Source organism: Oncorhynchus keta, chromosome 12 (assembly GCF_023373465.1).
Source record: "Oncorhynchus keta strain PuntledgeMale-10-30-2019 chromosome 12, Oket_V2, whole genome shotgun sequence".
Taxonomy (NCBI): domain Eukaryota; kingdom Metazoa; phylum Chordata; class Actinopteri; order Salmoniformes; family Salmonidae; genus Oncorhynchus; species Oncorhynchus keta.
This window is the reverse complement of record NC_068432.1, coordinates 4,155,086-4,180,643: the sequence shown is the minus strand read 5'-3', so window position 1 is coordinate 4,180,643 and position 25,558 is coordinate 4,155,086. Positions and strand designations below refer to the sequence as shown.

The following is a 25,558-nucleotide window of genomic DNA, read 5'->3' as shown; positions in this document are numbered from 1 at the left end:
TGGTAACCTATTCCCTTTATAGGTCACTACTTTGGACCAGAGCCCATCAAAAGTAGTGTACGATATAGGGAATAGGTTACCATTTGGGACATATCAAGGGAGTTCAGGAAGCCACCAGATGACTCTCATAACTACAAGTCAATTATACCAGTATGGAGGACACGTCTGTTCACTGCTCCAGGGCTGGCAAGATCTAGTTCAAATGTTGGCTATAACAACTCCTTTTAGAACACCTGTAAAACAAATCAACTCGTTGAGTCATCTGTTTGCTTGGTCATTGCTGGTCACATGATTCCTTTTTGATTCCAGTAATGTCTGGGAGAGTGTCAGTGTCAGTCTGGCTGGCCTCATGATCTGGGTTGGCTGTACACATCCGGGTGAACAACAGGGCTTTGTTGATATTCTCTCAGGTTGTCATGGGGGTATCACGGTTAGGTATCACTCTCAGGTTAATGTGCCCCATTGGCCTGTCACTGTCACCAGATGGTAAGGAGTACCTAGTAGTCAGTGTCACGCAGCAGTAGTTAACTTAAAGCTGCTCTTTGAACAGTATACAGGTATCTGTATCTAGTCTGATGAACTAACCAGGAGGCGGGAGGCCTCAACTATCATTCTTAAAACGCACATGTGCATCAACTTGTTCACTTCTGAGACCAAAGATTTTCCAGGGCTACAGGTAGTCATGACGAGAGCAGAGTTGCGTAAATCTCCCCCACATGACTGCTATTGCTGAGATGGGAGAATGTCTCACTTCCTGCCGATCCCTGTGTCACAGCATGTTGTGTTTGCTGGTATGGCCGAAGCACAAGTGCCGATCGGTCCCTTTTACTTATTAATGGGACACGTGCTGCTGAGCAGGCTCCCTGGCAGCTGCTGCCTTGTACTGGGAGTTGCATTAGTTAGCGTAGCATTACCCGACGGTGCCATCCCAAATGGTACCCCTTTCCCTATATAATGCACTATGTAGGGTATAGGGTGCCATTTGGGACAGAGATCAAGGGTTTTCCTGTAATACAGGAGGCCTGCATGGTGAAAGCACATGTTTGTGCTCCAGGGCTGGTAATCTGTGGGGCCCAGCTGTGACCGGCCTGATAAGGATTCTCCTGTAGAGGCTTGTCCCCCATGACTCCCCAGCCCCCTGTCGGTATGTGGCAGGTTGCCTCAGTGGTGACTGTCTTGACATGGAGTGTGGGCGAAGGAGGGATGTTTTGTTTAACTCATGATTTTCTCAGTCTCACAAGTCATAACTGTTTTTTGAATACATTGAAGCTATCTTAAATCTGATTCGGAGCCTACTGTTAAAGCACAATACATGTTGTAACAGCAGTGCTTTGAAAAGTGATCGAGCGTATGCCTTTTTGTGTAGTCTGTCAAAGCCCCATGTTTCACGTTTTTATCAAGATGGGTGACATTTCCTACACGAGTGACTGGTACTGTACTATGTTTTATCCAGTCAAACATCAGCAAAATGTACTCAACAGCTCCATGTTCAGAGCCCATCTTAAGAGATTTGCTGTGGTGAGTTCTTCACTGGGGTTTTGAGCCTGAAACCTTTCGTAATACCTCGCAGCGAAACTATCACATCCTGAAAGACGGGTTCAAAGTTTGAACTTCCCTGCTGCGTCCCCCGGCCATGTTGAACAACTCTCTGTAAATAAAGATACAGTAAGAGTTTAACCCTGTGTGTAATCCTCAGCCTATTTTTATTTTAACTATGCAAGTCAGTTAAGAACAAATTCTTATTTACAATGACGGCATACCGGGGAACAGTTCAGAGGCAGAACGACAAATTTTTACCTTGTCAGCTCTGGGATTCTATCCAGCAACCTTTCACTTACTGGTCCAACGCTCTAAACACTAGGCTACCTACCGCCCCAAAAATGTAAGACGAGAAATAAAATGTTCCCAGTGGAAAGGCAGGTAGCCTAAATAACAGCACATCAGTGTCTACATACACAGCCAGCAGTGAAAGCTCCTGGAAGATTCCTGGAAGACGCTAATGATTATCCCCTCTAAAGCCAAAGCTTATTTGCAGAGGGCTTAGTGTACACTAACCCATCCCCTGGCTCTGTCTTCCTGCCTGCCATGTCTGTCTGCTCGGGGACTGATTTTTAAGCTGTATGACCATTTGTGATCTCCCCTGACCTGTCCTCCTGACCTCTGGGGACTAGAGCCAAGCATCCTGTGGAGACAAGAAACACATTTGGCATTAGTTCATGAAGAAGATTGAGGAAGCGCATCGTATGCCACAGATTGCATCTGGACGTGACATCTGTGTTTCTCACAAATGCCCTCCTATTCCATATGTACTGTCTGTAATATTATGTTCATCTTCTATATTCTGTTTACTTTGGCATCATTTACCAAATCAAATTCCGTCTATGTACTCTACCGTTCAAAAGTTTGGGGTCACTTAGAAATGTCCTTGTTTTTGAAAGAATCACTTTTTGTCAGTTTTAAAATAACATCAAATCGGTCAGAAATACAGTGTAGACATTGTTAATGTTGTAAATGACGGTTCTAGCTGGAAATGGCAGATTCTTTCTGGAAGGAATATCTACTATCATTTTAAAAGGCTAATTGTTCATAAGAAAACCTTTTTGCAATTATGTTAGCTCAGCTGAAAACTGTTGTACTGACTAAATAAGCAATACAACTGGCCTTTTAGACTAGTTGAGTATCTGGAGCATCAGCATTTGTAGGTTCAACTACAGGCTCAAAATGGTCAGAAACAAAAGCACTTTCTTCTGAAACTCGTCAGTCTATTCTTGTTCTGATAAAGGATATTCCATTCGAGAAATTGCCAAGAAACTGAAGATCTCATACAACGTTGTGTACTACTCCCTTCACAGAACAGCGCCAACTGGCCCTAACCGGAATAGAAGGAAGAGTGGGAGGCCCTGGTGCACAACTGAGCAAGAGGTCAAGTACAATAGTGTCTAGTTTGAGAAACAGACGCTTCACAAGTCCTCAACTGGCAGCTTCATTAAATAGTACCTGCAAAACACCGGTCTCAACGTTAACAGAGAAAAGGCAACTCTGGGATGCTGGCCTTTTAGGCAGAGTTGCAAAGAAAAAGCCATATCTCGGACTGGCCAATATAAATGAAAGATTAAGATGGGCAAAATAACAGACACTGGACTGAGGAACTCTGCCTAGAAAGCCAGCATCCCGGAGTTGCCTCTTCACTGTTGACATTGAGACTGGTGTTTTGCGGGTACTATTTAATGAAGCTGCCAGTTGAGGACTTGTGAGGCGTCTGTTTCTCAAACTAGACACTAATGTACTTGACCTCTTGCTCAGTTGTGCACCGGGGCCTGATTCTGATTGCATTACTTTTGAACAGGGCCCTATGGGTATAGCTGCATTTGGGACGCATTCTCTGTGCAGCAGCAACGTAACAGTAGCTTTTAACACTAATAAATAACTAGTTATCATTAGTATTAGTGTGTTCTTTATGTTCAATGGAACACATGCCTTTTGATCGTTATCACGTTCTTTGTGCTTTTGGAGAACTCTGGCATACTTCATGCAGAAGCCTAGTCCTACTAATATAATGGGATGATAGCCACTTAATTTGAGAGGCTTTATTATCAAGAGACTGACAGTTCTCAAGCGACTGACAGTTAACACCTACATTAGCTAGACCTGATATGCAAGTCATTCAATAATCTAACACACAGCCCTAGTGCCCCCAGCCCAAAGCTGCTGGAGATGAAGAAAATACTTTTTTGTCATCATGTCTCAGTCATCTGTAGACTTGAGGTCAAGATTTACTCGGCAGCCTAATGTTAACAATAATTCTAGACATCTTAACGGCAGGGCTAAGGTTAAGCACATACATTATCTTGTGACGGGATGGGATCTGTGTCCTGTCAGTGTGCGTGGCACTGTGTGTGCGCTGGCAGAGTGCATACTACAGTGTACCAGCAGACAGGCCCACGCCTCAGCATACCGCCCCATGCTTACTGTATGCTGATATCTGACACTATTGATTCAGCCTGGAGGTAATTGGCCCCAGGAGGCTGTGCCAGCAGCAGAGTGCAGAGACTCACCACCCAGTGTGTCTGCTCCTCTTCTCTCACAGCCAGGTGTAGTAATCCTCACAGTCACTCCTCCAACTGGATCTCAGGCTTTCCCTGGCTTTATTTATGACCTCTATGTTCTATTTGAACAGATTATCTCCTTAAGTGTTTTAGCAGGATGATTTACTTTGGGGTTGGGTGGGAGGGGGCAGCAGTGTGTGTGTCTGCTCACAACCATTTACCCAAAAGGCAGGAAACAATGGCTGATCCCTCATTTAACATCTTCAACCTCTGCCACTTCGTGGAGCATTGGTGTTGTTTTTTTTGCAGGGAGAGGATGATCGACTTTTCTCATGGAGTGTCACAGACATACAGGCAGGCGGAGCTAGCAGAGGAGAGGGGCCAGTGTCAATCAGTTGTTATTGACATCCATGGAAACGTTGGGCAAAACAAACCACTGATCAGTTGTTTTGTTCCCCAGTATAATGATTGAGTTAGGGAGCTCAGCTTTGGACTTCTTCGCTGCGATAATGGGAGGGAGACTCGGTGGCGTGAGCCTGTTTTGCAGCCGTTTCCCGCTTCTTTTTTTCTGTTAGTATAATTAGGTTAGTTTGATTTACACAGCTCTATCCTCAACCAGCACCTCTCCTCTCCCTGCATATTCCCTCCTCCAGTGGAGAGTCTCCAGGGCCTTGATGCCTTCCAGGAAGTCAGCGCTCCCTTGTGAGGCACAATGATTGTGGGGGGGGTGAAGATCTTGGCTGTGAAGGCTTGTAAAGTGGGACTGGTAACATAATGTGGGGCCCTGTTACCTCCGATGGTGGGAGCAGAGCAAGTTCCTGATGGTGGTTTTGAAATGCAAATGCTCAGCGACGAATTGTCAGATACACTAGCATGTCTCTCTCTCCGGTCATACACCATATGCAAATATTAGGTTAGGTTTCCTGACCTTGTTACCTCCCCAGGAAAAACATGTTTTAAAAAAATCCCTGGACTTATTCCAGGTGAGATCATGTGTTCAGGAAACCTCAGGTCTGTAACTATGGTAGGCTAGTATCTCGATGCCTAACTGCAGTGTTTATCCATATGTTTTCCCACAGCCCCCTCAGGTATTGGACCCCACCAGGCTGTTCAGTCTGCAGCCTCACATCTTCAGGTCATTGGGAGGAGCTAAAGCCACACACTCAAACCCAAACTAACCTGGCGGGGGGTGGCACAATTTTATACCCCTTACAAATCCTATTTTCCCTTTACCCCATGACCTTATTAACTCTAAACCCTAAACCAAATTGGAATCCTAACGCTAGTTCTACCTTAATCCCAATCCCCTAGAAATACAGCTTTTGACAATGAAAACGCCAGTCTCAACATCAACAGTGAAGAGGTGACTCCAGGATGCTGACCTTCTAGGCAGAGTTCCTCTATCTAGTGTCTGTTCTTTTGCTCATCTTAATCTTTTCTTTTTATTGGCCAGTCTGAGATATGGCTTTTTCTTTGCAACTCTGCCTAGAAGGCCAGCATCCCGGAGTCGCCTCTTCACTGTTGAGACTGGTGTTTTTTTGGGTACTATTTAATAAAGCTGACAGTTGAGGACTTGCGAGGCATCTGTTGTACTTGTCATTTTGCTCAGTTGTGCACCGGGCCTCCCATTCCTTCCTATTCTGGTTAGAGGCAGTTTGCGATGTTCTGTGAAGGGAGTAGTACACAGCGCTGTACGAGATCTTCAGTTTCTTGGCAATTTCTCGCATGGAAAAGCCTTAATTTCTCAGAACAAGAATAGACTGACGAGTTTCAGAAGAAAGTGCTTTATTTCTGGGCATTTTGAGCTTGTAATCGAACCCACAAATGCTGATGCTCCAGATACTCAACTAGCCTATAGAAGGCCAGTTTTATTGCTTATTTAATCAGAACAGCAGTTTTCAGCTGTGCTAACATAATTGCAAAAGGTTTATCTAATGATCAATTAGCCTTTTTTTAAATGTATAAACTTGGATTAGCTACACAAACCTTCATTTACCTCGACTAACCTAATAAATCGTGTTATACGGAACCCAAACCGGCTGCGCACGTGCGCCATCGTGTACATTGTGCATAAATGCATTTCGTCCACCCACACCAAACGCGATCACGACACCAGGTTAAAATATCAAAACAAACTCTGAACCAATTATATTAATTTGGGGATAGATCGAAAAGTATTAAATATTTATGGCAATTTAGCTAGCTAACTAATTTGTCCTATTTAGCTAGCTCACTGTTGCTAGCTAATTTGTCCTGGGATATAAACATTGAGTTATATTTTACTTGAAATACACAATGTCCTCTACAATTAAACCCCACACACAACAGTCAACCGAATCGTTTCTAGTCATCTCTCCTCCTTCCAGGCTTTTTCTTCTCTTGACTTTATAATGTGGTTGGCAACGTTCATAAATTAGGTGCATTACCGCCACCAACCTCATTCGTCTTTCAGTCACCCACGTGGGTATAACCAATGAGGAGATGGAACGTGGGTTCCTGCTTCTATAAAACAATGAGGAGATGTGAGAGGCAGGACTTGCAGCGCGATCTGCGTCAAGTAGAACTGACTTCTGTTTCAGCCCTTGGCAACGCAGATACTTGTTGGCGGGCAGGCAATAATTGAATAACATGTATGTCTGTCTAAATTTATTATGTTAATCGCTAGTTAACTGTGAGTCAGAGATAGTAGCTAGCTAATAATTTCCGGATACCAGTGAGGGTGTAGGCTTAAATCAGTATGTTTGTGCAACAGTATCTTCCAAATAAGAGGATTAGGCAAAACATGAATATGTTAGCTACATGAATTAACTAAGAGAACATTTCATCTAGCCAAAGGTTATAGGGTCCCTGAGGAAACATTGACCAACACTTTGGTTCCTACCCTGTCACAATAACGCATCCCTTGCTTTTACATTCATTGTCATGTCAAACAACACTTTATTCAAGGTGACCATTATATTCCAACTATAGAATTATAATAATCATTCCATCTCTATGACTACAAGAGTTCACCCAAGTGCTTTGATCTAAATCGCAAGTCAAATTGCAATATTTGCTAAATAAAATTAAACATTTTTTTTTTGGGGGGGCCCTATGTTGTGTAGAGTTGCAAAGAAAATGAACAGTTGTATACTGTTGGATTGAAAGGTATCAATCAATTAGAATGGAGAAAGCCCCATTTAAAAAAAAATCGCTTAATTTATTTGTTACCTTCCTTTTGGTCAATCACTACTCAAAGTAAATGTCAAACTTTTTTATTATTCAAAAACCATGAAATACTTCCATACCGTCAAAAAGAATGATATATTTTGGTCATATTGCCCAGCCCTACCTTTACCCCTCATTCTCAGAACTATAACTATGACACAAAAACATATACTTTCCTTCTAGTTATGTGCTCACCACTGACTCAACCTCATGTTTTGATGCTTGTTTATCATTCTGTTGGGGACATGTACAATCTGTTTTGTGTTTAACCAATGTGTAGTGCCATTTTCAATGTGGATGGGCTGGCTACAGTGGTTCCTCCTCCGCAGCTCTTATAGGGTGTGGAGTTTCCTGTTGTGCTTTTTAAAGTGCGGTTAAGTAACATGCTAATTAGACTCTCGTGTCTGTCAGAGAATTGACTCTCCTAGGGCTTTGATTGGGTTCTCTTCTCATGAGAAAGTCTTGCGCACTCTTGAGAAATTCACTGAGTGGGCAGGGCCAAGATATGGTTTTGAAGTCCGATCGTTACTGTCAACTGTTTCCAGTATATTATTGATGTGAAGTGTAATAAACATATATATTTAAGAAAATTGAATTAATTTAGCAATTTATGACAGTCTCATGATGTATTCAATACCTTTTTTCAATTGTAGTCACATACATTTGTAATTCACTTCTGTGTTTTCTAAACAAGGTGGTTTTCACAAGTTTAATTTCCTTCCTAACACCCCCACTAGTTCGCCACACTGCCGGCCCCCACCTATGACGTTTCTTAGTATTAACCAATATAAAATTCACTGTCCTTGTATAGCCTGTTGAAACCGCCCCCTTGTGCAGAAATAATGTGTGTACTACCTGTGTGCTTGCCTTATGCTATTTTACCAGTGTCCCAATAGATAATAACTCCTGTTAAGAATGAATCTCAAAATTCATAAATGTTATGGCAATTTGAGAAGGCCCATTGACTGAATCTAGGCTTCTGAATGGCTCTATCCTCCATCACATGACAATCTTCTCCCCATTTATTTTAGTGTTATGTAAATGTTGACTCGTTTGTCTTCTAGGCCAAGAATAAGGAGACTGGAGCGCTGGCTGCAGCCAAAGTCATTGAGACGAAGACTGAGGAGGAGCTGGAGGATTACATGGTGGAGATCGATATCCTGGCCAAGTGTGACCACCGCTACATCGTCAAACTGTTGGACGCCTTCTACCATGATGCCAAGCTCTGGGTAAGAATGTAGGGGCCAACAGTGGGCCAGAACTGGGCCGTGTGGAGTTTGTTTCTGTTGTTACCCAACTCAATGGTTTAATCCCCTCCATAGCCCTCTATTACAGAATCGATTCTGGTCTGACCTGATGGTGAACACTATAGGTTACTAGGAGGATCAAGCTAGATCTTTCAGTTCCTCCCTTTTTGTAAGGTCCACTTTATTTGAGCTTTCCCCTGCTTTCTTATTATTGAATAGACTGCATGTTTTGCATGTACTTTGTGATCAGCCCATGTCTGCCAAGACAAATGCAAGTGACCTTATTATGGAGCCGATAGAAATGGCAGCTCTGCTTCTAGCTCCTAAGCAACTGCAGTATTATTTTGTGTGTGTTTCTTACAATTTTAGCTCAACGTTTTATGCGCTATTCCATGCAGACGGAAATAACTTTCGGATATCAGTGGCGGTAACTCACCAGCCTTCCGAATTGGCTATTTTAGCCCTATTTGGTAAAAAAAAACGTCTTCTGTATACCACCCCTACCTTGTCACAACACAACTGATGGTCTCAAACACATTTAGAAGGAAAGGAATTCCACAAATGAACTTTTTAAAAAGGCACACCTGTTAATTGAAATGCATTCCAGGTGACTACCTCATGAAGCTGGTTGAGAGTGCCAAGAGTGTGCAAAACTGTCATCAAGGCAAAGGGTGGCTATTTGAAGAATCTCAAATATAAAATATATTTTGATTCATTTAACACTTTTTTAACACTGTGTCATTCCATATGTGTTATATCATAGTTTGATGTCGTCACAATTATTCTACAATGTAGAAAATAGTCAAAAAAGAAACCCATGAATGAACACACTCTTTGTCTCGGTCTCTGTGTCAAAAGTTTTAGAACACCTGCTCATTTAATGTTTTTTTTCGGAGATCTATCTCTATCGATATATCTATCTATATCTCACTTGTTTTGGTAATGTGCGTATGTAGGTTGTTTTTGGTCGCAGGTTCAGGAATGACTTAAGAATTGTAACATTTACCTGGAGCTAATGCCGCAAATTGCACCTGCTGGGTGATTTTGAAAAGTCAGTCAATAATGCTCTTAGCAAAAGTGTTTTTTGTTTCACAGATGGTAAATAAAATATCACGGCGCAGTTGAAAAATATATAGAAATAAAAATCGGATGGTGTTCAGAGAGGGGTTGAGGGGAGCTGAAGGGTGGGACTAAAATTAACAACAAAATGAACTAATATACTGTCTGTAAAATGTGTATATAGTATGTAGAAGAAGTAATTATTGTTGTCCATTAGTTTACTCCAATTAGGGGAGGGATGATGGGGGTTAGGTGAAAATAGTAAGGAAGGAACATGTGATTTTTTATTATTATTTATTTATTTTTTTTACCCAGAAATGGGCGATTGGATATTATGCAGATAATTACATTTGATAGATTGTGGCTTCTATCTGCAATATTAAAGCTGAACTACCCCCTAAAAATATATATATTTCAAAAAGGAATTGGAGGTGTAGATGACACATAAATAGAACTGTCGTACTTGGATATCATTACAAAAGAAGCATGTTCTAGTTTAAGACTCTCCCTCGCCACTCTCTCTACAGTGTCATAACAACTCATACATTTCTGGGTGCGGATGAGGCATTCGATCATAAAACCTCCACACAAACACTGGCACCACAAACTGAGAGGGGCCAGTGCCGAGGGGATGACTAAAGATGTGTGATCCCTGGAGCATGCCACTCTGCCTGGGCGGGATGTCTCTGCTGACGACATGCTGCAGACTGAACCAGCGGTTGGGCTGTGTGCCTCAAACCCCCCTTTTTCAGCCGGCGAGCAGGGGTGGCACATTCCGCTGCCCACCCACTCTGCTCTGTAGAGAGGGAGAGAAGGCTGTTTGTTCTAGTTTGAGAACAACCCGCTCTCCAGTGTGAGAAATAGGGGACCTTATAACATCGGGCTGCCGCTGACTGCTGACATTAACACGCACGACTGCAGCCAGCCAGCCATGATAATGCTTTCATCTGGAAATCATCCCATGGTAAACCAATAAATCTCTATTAACGGGTGTTAACAGATGGGCATCGTGTTCAGCTGCCAGGGCCAACATAAATCCCTGCTGCACAGTCTGGGTGTCGCCCGTGTGCGTGTATTAGCCTATACCTCGTCCGTCCCTCCTTGAGGCTCTGTCTTGACGAGGAGAGGGCTCTCCGCGTAAAGGAATGCCGCAGTGTTCTGTTGTTACCAATCAGAGGCAGAAAGAGTCCATTAAACAGGAGGTGAATGATGTCCGTGTAGGTTCCTTGTTCTTGAGTCTTTCCCCCGCACAGCTTCACTCCTCTGTCGTTATCGACTTGTTCACTTTATCTCACTCCCACTTTTCCACCGTCCCTACAGTACAACGTTGCACGGAGCAGTGTGTTGTCTATCTTACTGTTCCCCTTCCGTTCTGAATCACTCCTGAGGGAAGTGTTATGTACCCATCTGTCACTGAAACGATACTCATTTTCCATGGTGTCACAACGCATAATACTGCTGATTTTGAACATGATGGAGAAAGCATGGTGGTCACTTTAAATACAAGTGACACACTATTTTAATACCCAGGAGATTCGTTAAATGAGGTTGTAAATCGGTGTCGGTGGACAGTTGAATAAACTTAAGTCAATGTTTCCTAGGTTCTGCCTCACAAGTAAACTGGCTATGTCTAATAGTGTTTGCAGGTCCACATGCCAGTATCGGCTCAACTTAACTTGCCCGACTGAGCAGTCAGTGGCAGGATTTCATAAAGGGCTTAGCCAGTGAAACTACCTACATCTTTTAACAGCCATTAATTAACCCATTTCTCTCCAGAAGAAACAAAAGGAGGTGGATTATCTCACATCGCTATAGAACATCTGGGAATATTGCTCAATGTCCTTTTTCACGGAACCCATAACACAGCCCTCTCAAAGACTTGGTGGTTGTGTACAGCGAATGTCTACCCTCCTCGCTCTATTGGGCTGTACGCCGGATGTATTTTGTGGCTGCCTACGCCAGGCTCTGTTGACGGAGCTGTGTGAGTAGGTGGTGGAAGAATGCGGTATGTACAATTTTTTTATTTGCGTGAGCGTGTGTACGTTTTTTGTATGTACGTACATGTGCAGCCCATACAGGCTGTAGATCTGACCAGTTGGATCACCAGTGCAACATTGCTCACGTCATGAGGAAACAATCCCTCAAAGGGATTTACCGACCGAGCAGCAATAGATAGTCATCATTAAATTCCCCTAAAAAAAATGACCTGGTGTGACACGTAAATCTGACTAAGCCTTTAGGTGTTCGCCGCCGCCTTAATCCTATGTACAGTACATGGCTTGTCATCCACATCGGAATGATTTGTTGACGGGTGGATTGGCAAGGGATTCAGAAAGCTGACCTCACACAACCTACTTTTAATATCATAAGAGGCCCTTGTTTTACTGTGGCGACATGGGCACCTCCCTCGGCGTGAAGGTTGGTACACCGTCCCCAGCTGTGTGCGTGTCTAGATGTACGGTAACAAGCCACTGTTTTGTCCTCCATTTTGTTCAGTACGAAACTCCTCCACCCTGTCCAGCAGGGTTTGCCAATGCTTTGACAATGGTGTCATAGCATAGGGGCGAGTGAATTTATAGAGGCCATTTTGTGTTGTGTTAAAACAAGACGTACATCTGTGTTTGCCCAATCAGCATGGGATTATGTAACCGTGAGATCACAGGGCAGGTATGCATGCTATTGAGCTGTCACAAGCCTTCTGAGTGCCCAAGTCCAAACCCATTGCTCGCACGCGCACACACACCACTTTGAACGTTCTAGTGCCTCTCTGAACTCCTGGCTGTAGGTTAATGTACCACAGTGACCCTCTAGAATCGTGGAATTTTATTAAAACACTTATTTATACTCTGGCTTTGTGATGGGCCCCCCGTTGACTTGCATGACTCATTCATAAGTAGCTTTTGAAAGTACAGTGTGGAGGGACGTGTGTGTGTGTGTGTGTGAGAGGAGGAAACAAGGATTACGTTTTTGACAGCTGGATTAAGTCTCTCCGACAGTACATTTTTCATACTTGTTTTCAGTGGGCCCTTTCCCTCTTGCTGTTTCACCTCAGCAGTGTTGGTATTTAATTTATGTGTCTTGGAAGGCTGTGGAGTTGGTGACCCTCGCATCCATCGCTAAACACACCGATCGTAGTCCTGTCCTGCACGGCCACGATGTGTTCCGCCTTCATTGACACGAGGCCGTGCCGAGTGTTTGAGTGTTTGCGAAGGCTTTCGCCACAGGTGTCAGAGACTGGAGTGTACAACTAGAAAGGGAGATGTTGGTTTCTCTCGTGTTGACTGGGCAGTGTCAGCCCGTCTGCTGACATGTCTAAGTGCTGTCTTTTTATTAGACAGATCGACTGGGTTCTAAGAGGCCTCACTTCCCAGAACTCTTGTCTGTCTGTCGCCCCCTCTTCTCTTGAGTTCGAATCTTCTCCCAGGGTGATACAAGACCTGTTCTCTGCTGCACCTCAGTGATGTTGAAAACAGTTGGGCTACCACCTGTCACTTCTTCTGTGAACCTTCCCTCTTGTCTCCTCTCAGACCACTCTTTTTTTTCTTTACACCTTGTCCTGTTCTTTGGGAGTCTTTTTAAAAAAATGAATACATTTTTTTTTTTTTAAATTTATGCAATCACAGTTAAAGTTAAACACCATGAGGTTCTAACGTCTACCTTTTGACATTGTGATGTTGATAGTTCTGTAGAAAATTGTGTTTTCACATTCCATATGGAATCCCTCCACCCTGTTAGGATGTTTTGTATGTTTGCATTTCCGGAGAAGTTTTTGTGTTCCATTGGAATTTCCTGAAAAGAAACTGTAAATCACAATGGTGGCTGTTTTTTTTTTTCTTCCTTTTCCTCCTCACAGATCATGATCGAGTTCTGCCCTGGAGGAGCTGTAGACGCTACTATGTTAGGTGAGGAGACATACACAACTGTAGGCCGGGGTAGTCCTTTATAGGTGTGCACTCTATAATATGTGCTCCGTCCCTTGGAACATTGTCTTCCTAAGCTCCCCGCCTCTCCCGTTTTTTTTGTTCCACATTCCGTACCTGCGGCCGTAGCTACGACTGCCACGGCACTGTTGCTCTTAAGGATATTGCTTTTATTATGAAAGGATTAGCGAACGGGGCCAAGTGATGTCTCGTTGTGATGAGTCTGCCATTGTAGCAAGGTACTAGGAGCCGACCGAGACCCACACACTGTGGGAAATACCCCTGCGCTGCTTATCCTTTGATAATCCAGCTCCTCATACAGCAGTTGTTGGCCCCAAATACAACTCACTAAACACGGAGAGGGAAAAAGTCCTGTTTTAGCATGTAAATGTATTATCAGAGCCAATTTACGTTCTCTTACAGCTTGTACTGGTAGCAGCTCCATCTGCCTCATGGGAAATACTTGGGTGTCTCAACGAACCCACCTTGCCTTTTTATTTTTAGAGGGACTTTGGTTCTCAGTTAAAGTTGTTGAGTTGTACCATTTTCTTGTTCTGGTAAAATCTTAGCCATTGATGTCAGTTTCCCTTAACCTGTGTCCTCCCTTCTCTTTGGTCTGCAGAGCTGGACCGGGGCCTGATGGAACCTCAGATTCAGGTGATCTGCAGACAGACGCTGGAGGCCCTGGTCTACCTCCACAGCATCAAGATCATCCACAGAGACTTGAAGGCCGGGAACATCCTCCTCACCCTGGAGGGAGACATCAAGCTAGGTGAGACCATCTTCTCCCTCCACAATGATTTGCTCATATATAATGTACTCCTCTTCTAGAACACTGAGACCTCCTCTAGTTTCCAGAATATTAGAACCAATTGTCTACTCATTGGATCTTCTAGATTCCACAGCACCTAGCCATCCTTAATCTTCCTCTATGCCCCTTTCCTATCAAGTGTCCATCCCACAGACCAGGGCTGTTATCTACCTTAATCAAAAATTATTTTGAATAATACTCCAATAAGCAACAGTCTTCTCATTGGACAGTGGGTACATCAGCTGATATATAAAAGTGCTGTACAGAAACCCAGCCTAAAACCCCAAACCGCAAGCAATTCAGGTGTAGAAGCATGGTGGCTAGGGAAAAACTCCCTAGAAAGGCCAAAACCTAGGAAGAAACCGAGAGAGGAACCAGGCTATGTGGGGTGACCAGTCCTCTTCTGGCTGTGCCGGGTGGAGATTATAACAGAACATGGCCAAGATGTTCAAATGTTCATAAATGACCAGCATGGTCAAATAATAATAATAATAATAATAATAATAATCACAGGCAGAACAGTTGAAACTGGGGCAGCAGCACGGCCAGGTGGACTGGGGACAGCAAGGAGTCATCATGTCAGGTAGTCCTGAGGCATGGTCCTAGGGCTCAGGTCCTCCGAGAGAGAGAAAGAAAGAGAGAATTAGCGAGAGCACACTTAAATTCACACAGGACACCAGATGGGACAGGAGAAGTACTCCAGATATAACAAACTGACCCTAGCCCCCGTCACACAAACTACTGCAGCATAAATACTGGAGGCTGAGACAGGAGGGGTCAGGAGACACTGTGGCCCCATCCGATGACACCCCTGGACAGGGACAAACAGGAAGGATATAACCCCACCCACTTTTCCAAAGCACAGCCCCCACACCACTAGAGGGATATCTTCAACCACCAATTTACCAACCTGAGACGAGGCCGAGTATAGCCCACAAAGATCTCCGCCACGGCACAACCCAAGGGGGGGCACCAACACAGACAGGAAGATCACATCAACCCACTCAAGTGACGCACCCCTCCTAGGGACGGTATGAAAGAGCCCTAGTAAGCCAGTGACTCAGCCCCTGTAATAGGGTTAGAGGCAGAGAATCCCAGTGGAAAGAGGGGAACCGATGACGTTGTCTTTGGGGTTATCTTGTTGGTCAGCAAGAGCGGGGTGGGAATGTTTACATGAATGTTGTGAATGCACAACCAACCCACTTAGAAGAAATCATTCCCTGAGACCTCTCCGAAGCATAAAATGTGAGAAGTGTGGGAAAATGGTGTTCTGACAAGTTTTTTTTCTGCTAAATGTGATTTGTTGCTAGTATTCTGTTGATTTTCAGCATTCCTGAAATTCTTTGTGCTGAGGATTTGGGTCAAAACGGTTGATATCAGATTTTTGTTGAAGCACCACTTGCCTAACAATAACCCTGCTTTGTGGAGCCTACAGTATAATAGCTTTTATAAATGTCAATTGGAGAGAAACTGAGGAGCAAGATACGGAACTGTACTGTACTCTACAGGGCTGCCCGATAACTAAGAAACCTCTGTGGACTCCCCTTTTCAGCTTCTTTTTGACCAGGCTTCAGCATGGTCCTCGGCCCCGTTCAGAAACTTTGTGCAGTCTGACTGATCCTTCATGTTACAAGGCCCTCTTCAATGCCCTTAAATATTTCCACAAGCAGAGACACCAGAACTTTGATTTATTGACTGGGAGTTGCCTCTGGAGTCATTAAGTCTCAGTCCAGTCAGTCTCAGAAAAACCCCTGTTGCTGCTTAACAGAGAGCTTTTAACAACAAGTTATCCAAATACGGCCGACATGTACAGCACACTTCTGACGTGTCATACGGAGCTAGTCTGTTATGCGTTTTTCCTTTTTTAAGTTTTTTGTTCCACAGATTTTGACCATTTTAGATTTGTTCGTCGGGTGGGAGACCCATGGTATCTATTTAATCACACTTGGGGAAAGTTATTTAATATTTTGCTCCTCGTTTATAGGGTATTCCCATTCATCTTTCATTGCAAAGTCATTGGCCCCTAAAAAATTCCTCAAGGTTTAACAGGAAACAGACACCATGTCTTGGGAAATTTGGGATATTGTGCCTGTTCAGTAAATTGAATTTCAGCTTTGCGTCTCCCCTCAATGATGTCATGGCAGTTTACGCTGTGGAAACAAATATGATGCTTAAACGTGACATCAGGAGTGTATGATAGGAAGACAAGTCTGCTCTGCGATGGATTTGATATTATGTTTATACTGGTCACAATAAACAATGTGATTGTCTTTTCAATATTTTATCGAACAAAAGCTGCGTGTGTGAAGGAAATAGATGCCTGGCTCCAATGGAATCCCGTCTCTAATAAGCGGCAGTTGTGTTCTGTGATTTTGAAGGAAATAAGCGCCCGGGCTATTAATTATTTTAGGGTATTCCTCCCCCGAAAGAAGATATCAGGTTATAACACTGGCCCATTAATCATTCTCTTTACCAAAAATTGAATTAAAACTTTTTTTACATTTAACAACACTTTTCTTTGTACTTGCAGCGGATTTTGGGGTGTCAGCGAAAAATACCAAAACCCTACAAAGAAGGGACTCTTTCATAGGAACACCATACTGGTAAGTACTGGTACATACACATGAAAACCGAGTAATGTAAATGGGTGCCTGCCACTGGGTGTGTCCCAAATGGCCCCGTATTCCCTTTTTAAAGAGCACCACTTTTGACCAGGTGCCATTTGAGCGCACAGTGTTTAATGGGATTATGGTGGTACTGCATGACGAAGTAAAGAACATCCTTCATACTATCCACGACGCCTTGTTGAACCAGTTGTATGCCCTGCTTGATGTCATAAGAGCATTCCGTACAGTAGTGCTCAGTCGTTATGGTTTGATCGTAAAACCTTTTACAAGGCTCTTGTGAAAGCTGATATGTGTTGTTGTGGTTCTGGACCTTGTGCCCTGACTGGTCCTCCGATCATGGTCAGGTTGAAGTTAACTATTGACCAGAACAGGTCTCCGAGGCAATGACTGTCATCTGAAATGGCCTCTCAGTCAACCTGCCCAGGTGTTGCCCACTGTTCACTAGCTTCATAAATGAGTAACAGATGCAATTTCATGTATTTTACAGTGAATGTGAAGCCAAGCAGTATCCTATTTCTGAAGATGATGTAATATGGCACTTTTGATCGTAGGCAAACACTGGATAGGCCTCTGGTATTGAAGTTTATAGGCCTACTCTTCACTTGGTCTGTAAACATGGCTGAATCCATAGTGCGTTGACATGTCAAACACAAAATATACATGTGCACAAGATTTGGCATTTAGAGGCTAACCATTTTGTGCTATGTTGTATTCTAGGATGGCTCCGGAGGTGGTGATGTGTGAGACTATGAAGGACGCTCCATACGACTACAAGGCTGACATCTGGTCCCTTGGTATCACCCTGATCGAGCTGGCCCAGATCGAGCCCCCGCACCACGAACTCAACCCCATGAGGGTCCTGCTGAAGATAGCCAAGTCTGAGCCCCCTACCCTGGAGCAGCCCAACAAGTGGTGAGACCCAGAGGTGGTGGTGGTGGGGGGTGGTGGGTGGGGGGGTGATGTATAGGTTCAAACCCTAGGCCAAAGCCAGTGAAGATGGGACTTTGAGTGTGCATAGCTGTGGCTTTTCTAATCAGTTTGAGGCGGTGCGTTCCATCGCTCAGTAGATGCAAGAGCTTGGGCCTATACTCGCTAGGTGCCAAGAGCTATGCTCCAGATGGGAAGAGCATTCCTAGTGAAAGCTTTATTTTTTTCTAAGGAAATATAGTGCCTTCAGAAAGTATTCACACCCCTTGACTTTTTCCACATTTATGACCCGTTTCAAGAAGCTAGGTGTATGTTGCACATTACTACTTCACAGGAGAGGCATTTCAACACTTTATTATTATTTGTATTTTTTTAATCAAACGGCATTGTTTGGCCAGAAATGCCTTGTAAAACATGTGAACTTCCATATCAAACTTTTATGCCATCTGTAAATACGAATACAATTATTCAATTCTGAGCCTCGTTGGTTTAGCCACTGAAAAAGACCGGAATCTTCCCACTAGCCATGACTGGCTGAGGATAATGAATGGGCTGGACATATCGAGCGATGAGTTCGGATTGTTCTTCCATGTCTATAACATGAGCTGCTCAGTATGTGTAAATAATCATTGATACCTCAGCTTTTTTTGAAAGATCTAATGTTAGCCATAGAGAACTGACAAAGTGTTGCTACTGCCCTCAAAGGTCAGTGGGATGGACAAACGTTACTTTCTGCACATGGTTGACTGCAGTGACTTGACACAACGGGCCAAACAAGCTGTAGCTAGCTACAAACCAAATGGAAAAGACACACTGCCGTGACTCATTCATCCATGTATACGGCTAAGAGTCTAGCTACATTTTCACATATATCTTTCTATTTTTGCCAATCATTGCAAGTTCAAGCATACTGTTAGCTAGCTAGCTGGCTCGCTAGTTAATGTTATGTGTATGATCAGTGTAGTAATATTATTTGTATCTCAGAAGGCCATTTGCATTGCTTGTTATAGTTTCATGTTAACTAGCTAGCTAACATTGAACCTTTTTGGTTAGCTTTAGCTACCTGCATATTCATACTCAAGCATTTCATGAATGGTGGCTAGCTATGCCAATCCGTTTGTACTGTAGCTATGGGTTGTGATTGTGGATCAGTTTTTAGCTAGCTACATGTCTAACCAAAAGACTCGACTTCGCAAGAGAATGATTACATGACCCATCAAGTTAGCCAGGTGTGTCTAGGGGTGAATACGGCCATCTATTGTATTTCATGAACATGTGTACATGTCTAGACAAGATAGATGCTAGATGTGGCTGGGGGGTGGTTATAGACTTTTTCAGTGTCTGAGTAAGCATGATATTATAAAATATGGATACAATATCTTTATATGGACATGTTCAAAGACAGATTAGGATCTAGTCCAAGGACTAGATAGTGTATTTTTACCTGGGGCTAAAGGTTAAGAGGGTGTGAACAATGCTGAATAGGTGTAGACGAAGAGCTCTCCAGTAGCTGTAGCAAAACATTCAGCGGCCATTTTCTCAAAAGTGGAGTTACAAGTTTATCAACTTTCAAAGCAGAATTACTTTTCCATTGTTCCTCAACTGCAGTGTACGATTTATCATTTTCTAGTCTCTACTTTTACCCAAAAAACATGATTTGAAATTTTGCTACATAGGACAGAATCCAGGTGGTGGGTCAAATATTATTGTTACAGTGGGATTAAAATGGATTTAATTGTCTGTCTTTTTCTGTCAACACTACACAAGTGGTCTTGATTTAGATAATTATGCAGATAATTATACAGTGATTACAGTTGTCTTTCTGGGTAAGCTTCCAAGGGTTTTCCGCACCTGGTTTGTGTAACATATGCCCATTTTTATTATTATAAGCTCTATCAAATTGGTTGTTGATCATTGCTAGACAACACTTTTCAGATCTTGCCATATATTTTCAAGCAGATGTAAGTCTATGTAGCTGAGTAACAGTTTTAACTGTCTTCTTGGTGAGCAAATCATGTATATTTGGCCTTGTGTTTTAGGTTATTGTCCTGCTGAAAGGTGAATTCATCTCCCAGTGTCTGGTGGAAAGCAGACTGAATCAGGTTTTCCTCTAGGATTTTGCCTGTGCTTTAGCTCCATTCCCTTTATTTTGTTTATCCTGAAAACTCCCCAGTCCTTAAGGATTACAAATACACCCATAGCATGACGCAGCCACCACTATGCTTGCAAATATGGAGAGTGATACTCGGGAATATATTGTATTGGATTTGCCCCAAGCAGTTTTTGTCCTGGATACAAAGGGTAATTTGCCAATTTTTTTTGGGGGGGCAGTATCACTTTAGAACCTTGTTGCAAACAGGATGCATATTTTTGGAATATTTTTGTTTTTATTCTGTACAGGCTTCCTTTCCACTCTGTCAGTTATATTAGTATTATGGAGTAACTACAGCGTTAATCCATTCTCAGTTTTCTCCTATCACAGCCATTAAACTCTGAGCCTGTTCCGTTACAGCCTCAGATTGTCAAGATGTTGTGTAGTGAAAATACCACCACCATATCTCCTTTCTGTCTTCCTTTGATTAATGTTCCCGGATTTCTGTGTGTTTAAGGTCACAGGAGTTTAAGGATTTCCTGAAAAAGTCGTTGGATAAGAATCCGGAGAGTCGGCCAAACGCAGCCCAGCTCCTGGAGGTAAGATGGTCACACTATACTCTAGCTCGGCCTCTTTGATGTATGAGGACGGTTTTCCCTTATCTCGTTCTTCACAGGTCCACGTTCTAATCACCCCCAAACATCAGCTTTTTCAGACATGAGGATTAGGGAGATGATGCAATGGGCAAATGAGCAGTAACATACAGAGGGCATCTGGGAGATGGAGGGAGAAAGAGAGCGAGAGAGCACAAGGAAAGAAAAGAGATGAGGCGTCTATTAAAATGCAGGACCCACTACTTCCTGTCTGGGTTTGAAAACAAGGGTGGATTGCTAGCCATTTGTATTACTGTTGCCAGTGAATGGCACTTTGGGATTTTTTGTCCTCCATATTCTCTCCACCCCTGGACAATTACAGGGGCCGAGTATCCTGGCCAAAAGCCAAAGAGCACCGGAGAGAGACATGAGTGGCCACGTTCGGTGCCACACTGTAGGTTTTGAGCTCTATCATATACCACGGCTGTTTTTAACCCCAGTGAGATGGCGTTGATGGGAATGAGACGCCATGAACAGCTGCCAACAGCACCCGCTGTGGCTTATTGGCATGCTTTGTGACACGGGGAGGAGGCCTTGGGGGTTACTTGGTCTGTGGATCACTCATTGATTGAGATTGCTAGAAATCTCATCTTTAGAAGTCAGTTTATTTACATCAATTATTCCAGTCAACACTTGGACGGTGTCCATGTGTGATATGTTTGTCCCCTGACACGTACTGAGTCTAGTCAATGGGACTGTAGCTCTCCTGTCTCCTATGTCATGTCCATGGCCACCTCATCCCATGTGGGGGAATGTTGTATACATGTTGTCTCCACAACCACATGATGAAGTATCATAATTCACCATAGCCGTGAACATTGGTCCCTAAACTACAGATTTAGGATCAGATTGCCCAAGCCCAAGTCCCAACGTTAACCATTAGGAGGAACAAACGATAACTTACCCTGGACCAGTGGTTAAGAATAACATCACCCAACTCCAGCCATTCTGTGCGTCTACCTCTCTGAAGCCGGCCATGTGGTTCACATTGAAGCATTTCGGACCAGCCATCCAGACCAGACCAGCCCCACCCTTGCAAACATCAGAGGGGGCTGTTAAGCCGGGCTGAGCAATGGCTGGATCAGACATGGCTGGGAACTAATGCTGGTCTGTTTGCTTTCTTCACCCAGTGAACATTTTGCTTGGTGTAGCAGTGGTGGTCCAGGCTCAGTTTTCATAGTAAACCTGTTGAAGCTGGAGGGGCAGAGGAAAGTCTCAGAATAGGAGTGCTGATCTAGGATCAGCTTTGCCTTTTTTCCCATTATGAATGTACATTTACATAGACAAGGGAACTGATCCTAGATCAGCACTCCTACTCCACGATGCTTTATGAATACTAGCCCTGAGTTGTGAAGCTCCTTTGTGAGACAGAGCATGGGGAGAGGGTCTCATGGGGTCCCAGAGAGGTGCTGCGGTGTGATATGTGTTGAATCAACAGAATTACCACTACCTGCCAGAAAGATTCACCGTTTAGTTGAGCCGGAAACAAAACCAGTGTTTTTTATTTTTATTTTAATAACGGTTATAGAGATAGCTACCATGTATACCCAGGAAGTGTTGATGCGACATTTCAAAGAGTGTCCGAATGAGTTCTGTTGGACTTCCAGTGAGCCAAGTCCATAAGTCTTAGTGAGGTGTTTTCAAATGCTTCTCCCTGCTTTCCTTGATACCCCAGACACTGCGTTGTGGTGTTCCAGTGTAGCACGTTGACTGGGTGTTTTTCCTCTCCTGTGTGATAGCTGGCACTCTGCTCTCCCCGAGTCATTGTTGACTTGATGCATTTTCTGTCATTGGAGAAGTTTAAAGCTATCGCTAATGCTACCCACACGGATGGAGGCAGCCCAGAGGGCCCCTTTCTGCCTCAGCCACACTCCTGTCACTTGCATACCTGCCTGTGCCAGCTGGGCCAATTAAATTAGCCATTGTTCAAATCACCTGAATAATAGATGCTTGCTCTTTTTTTATTTTCGCTGCACTTACATTTTCACAGCCTTGTCTGTGGCTGTCAAATTATCCCCTCTCAAGCCTGCTCCTATTATTACGCTAATTATTTCATTCTTATTTAATTTTTTTGCCCTGTCTTATCTAGGAACTTGGTATTATAAGTACACAAGGATTTGGGGTCGTCTTCATTATTTCATCAGGGTGAGCTCATACCCTGGCCTCATTAATGGTTGCTACTGTTTAGAAACGGCTATGGGTAGATACAGGTGGCAGATTAAGTTTCACTCTCCTGTGAAAGTACCTTTTTCCCCCTGTTTGCTTTCTATGCCCCTGTCAATCAAGTGTTGTTCTATGGATGTAACATGGTTGTCCTGACCTCCTCCCTGTCCCCCCCAGCACCCCTTTGTTTGCTCTGTGAAGACCAACAGACCCTTGCGAGAGCTGGTTGCTGAGGCGAAGGCTGAAGTCATGGAGGAAATCGAGGACAATCGAGAGGAAGGAGAGGAGGAGGACACCGCTGAGCTCTCAGTCCCAGTGGTAAGACTTGTTTTACTGCTCTCACTCTCTCCTGTCTCTCTCCTTTCCTGCATTCCTTTTATCCTATATCCTCCTCTCTCTTACGATGAACTTTCACATCTGTTCTTCACAGTGGCGTTTTTCTTATTGTTTCCTGAAGTTCTCGTTTCACGTACGCCTCGAAGTAGTTTGGTTTATACATCCAAGACATTCTGTTTAGCAGTCATGTTGTATGTGACATTTAAGGGAGGATATTGTGATATGTACATAGCTGAATCAAAGTACAGTACTCTCCTTTTGGAATTTTCTATTTTCTTTTGATAGTTTCTGCTAGCGTGCCCCACACCCCAGAATCTGCAGCTTCCTGTTCACCTGTGTGTGTGTGTGTGTGTGGTCTAGACTAGGGTTTCCCAAACTTGGTCCTGGGGTCCCCCTACCCTGGCTACATGTTTTGGTTTTGCCCTAGCACTCACTACACAGCTGATTCAAATAATCAAAGTTTGATGATGAGTTGGTGATTTGAATCAGCTGTGTTGTGCTAGGGGGAAAAAAACACAACGGGCGCCCCCCCAGGACGGAGATTGGGAAAACCTGGTGTTGACTCAGCAGGGCAGCACTCTCTAAAGAGTGGGGGTGTTTCTGTGGTGTTCGGATCGCACACTGAGATGGGGGAGGAGGACATACACACACTTCTCACTGAGAGGATAGAACACACACACTAGAGCACATTCTGCACACACTGATAGTCACACACTCCCTGGGCGACCTCAAACTCCAGCTGCCGTGGTCATTATGTCCCTGATGAGGACTCCATATGGTCTTTCTACCATTCAAACACAGATTGAGCCTAGTCCTGGACTAATGGAGAATCTCCATTTTTGAAAATGGGTTTGAATTCAGGATTTGGCGAAATCTGCGTCCGGGAAACCGGCCCTAAAACATCTACTAATCAAACGCTTCCAGTTAACCGTTTTATTCAGATTGAGCCTAATGGGTTTACTGTATATGAATGTGTGGGTGGACTGGATTAGAAAGCGAGGGGAAATCATTACATTTACATTTAAGTCATTTAGCAGACGCTCTTATCCAGAGCGACTTACAAATTGGTGCATTCACCTTATGACATCCAGTGGAACAGCCACTTTACAATAGTGCATCTAAATCTTTTAAGGGGGTGAGAAGGATTACTTTATCCTATCCTAGGTATTCCTTAAAGAGGTGGGGTTTCAGGTGTCTCCGGAAGGTGGTGATTGACTCCGCTGTCCTGGCGTCGTGGGGAGTTTGTTCCACCATTGGGGGCCAGAGCAGCGAACAGTTTTGACTGGGCTGAGCGGGAACTGTACTTCCTCTGGTAGGGAGGCGAGCAGGCCAGAGGTGGATGAACGCAGTGCCCTTGTTTGGGTGTAGGGCCTGATCAGAGCCTGGAGGTACTGAGGTGCCGTTCCCCTCACAGCTCCGTAGGCAAGCACCATGGTCTTGTAGCGGATGCGAGCTTCAACTGGAAGCCAGTGGAGAGAGCGGAGGAGCGGGGTGACGTGAGAGAACTTGGGAAGGTTGAACACCAGACGGGCTGCGGCGTTCTGGATGAGTTGTAGGGGTTTAATGGCACAGGCAGGGAGCCCAGCCAACAGCGAGTTGCAGTAATCCAGACGGGAGATGACAAGTGCCTGGATTAGGACCTGCGCCGCTTCCTGTGTGAGGCAGGGTCGTACTCTGCGGATGTTGTAGAGCATGAACCTACAGGAACGGGCCACCGCCTTGATGTTAGTTGAGAACGACAGGGTGTTGTCCAGGATCACGCCAAGGTTCTTAGCGCTCTGGGAGGAGGACACAATGGAGTTGTCAACCGTGATGGCGAGATCATGGAACGGGCAGTCCTTCCCCGGGAGGAAGAGCAGCTCCGTCTTGCCGAGGTTCAGCTTGAGGTGGTGATCCGTCATCCACACTGATATGTCTGCCAGACATGCAGAGATGCGATTCGCCACCTGGTCATCAGAAGGGGGAAAGGAGAAGATTAATTGTGTGTCGTCTGCATAGCAATGATAGGAGAGACCATGTGAGGTTATGACAGAGCCAAGTGACTTGGAAATCAGAGGGCACTAAATCACTGGTGCTCAAACAAAGGAACAGAATTTGGAACACTTGCTTTCACACACCCAGTTACCCACCGTTAAAAATGGATGCTGTTTGTTGTCCTGTACACTGGCACACGTATCGCGTTACCACCTCTTGGGGATTTCATTATTTAAAGTTTGACATGTTTTCTTTTCCACAGACATGACCTTTTAGGTAAACATATACACTTGCCTTTACACTGTATGTTTTCCTAATCAAACAGTACTGAAGTTGGACATTAGATTGGATTGTTTCTAGGTGAGTCATTCATAACTGTTATGTGATATGGACCTGAGGTGATTTTGGATGGACCGTAGCGGTCTTCATTATTGCTACCCTTAGAGCATCAGTATAGTCAGCGGTCTGTCTTGTCCTCTTGCATTCTAGCTGCTGC

General features: G+C 44.0%; 1 protein-coding gene across 1 annotated transcript in view; it reads left to right on the top strand.

Annotated features, from left to right (window-relative positions):
- The window catches only part of LOC118390882 (serine/threonine-protein kinase 10-like), a 44,016-nt gene that overhangs the window by 3,768 nt on the left and 14,690 nt on the right, over positions 1-25,558 (top strand). The window contains exons 2-8 of the mRNA XM_035781601.2: positions 8,318-8,482; positions 13,413-13,461; positions 14,102-14,251; positions 16,821-16,893; positions 17,635-17,829; positions 20,454-20,535; positions 22,930-23,070. Coding sequence (XP_035637494.2) covers positions 8,318-8,482; positions 13,413-13,461; positions 14,102-14,251; positions 16,821-16,893; positions 17,635-17,829; positions 20,454-20,535; positions 22,930-23,070 — 855 coding nt within the window. The remainder of the gene's footprint in view (positions 1-8,317; positions 8,483-13,412; positions 13,462-14,101; positions 14,252-16,820; positions 16,894-17,634; positions 17,830-20,453; positions 20,536-22,929; positions 23,071-25,558) is intronic.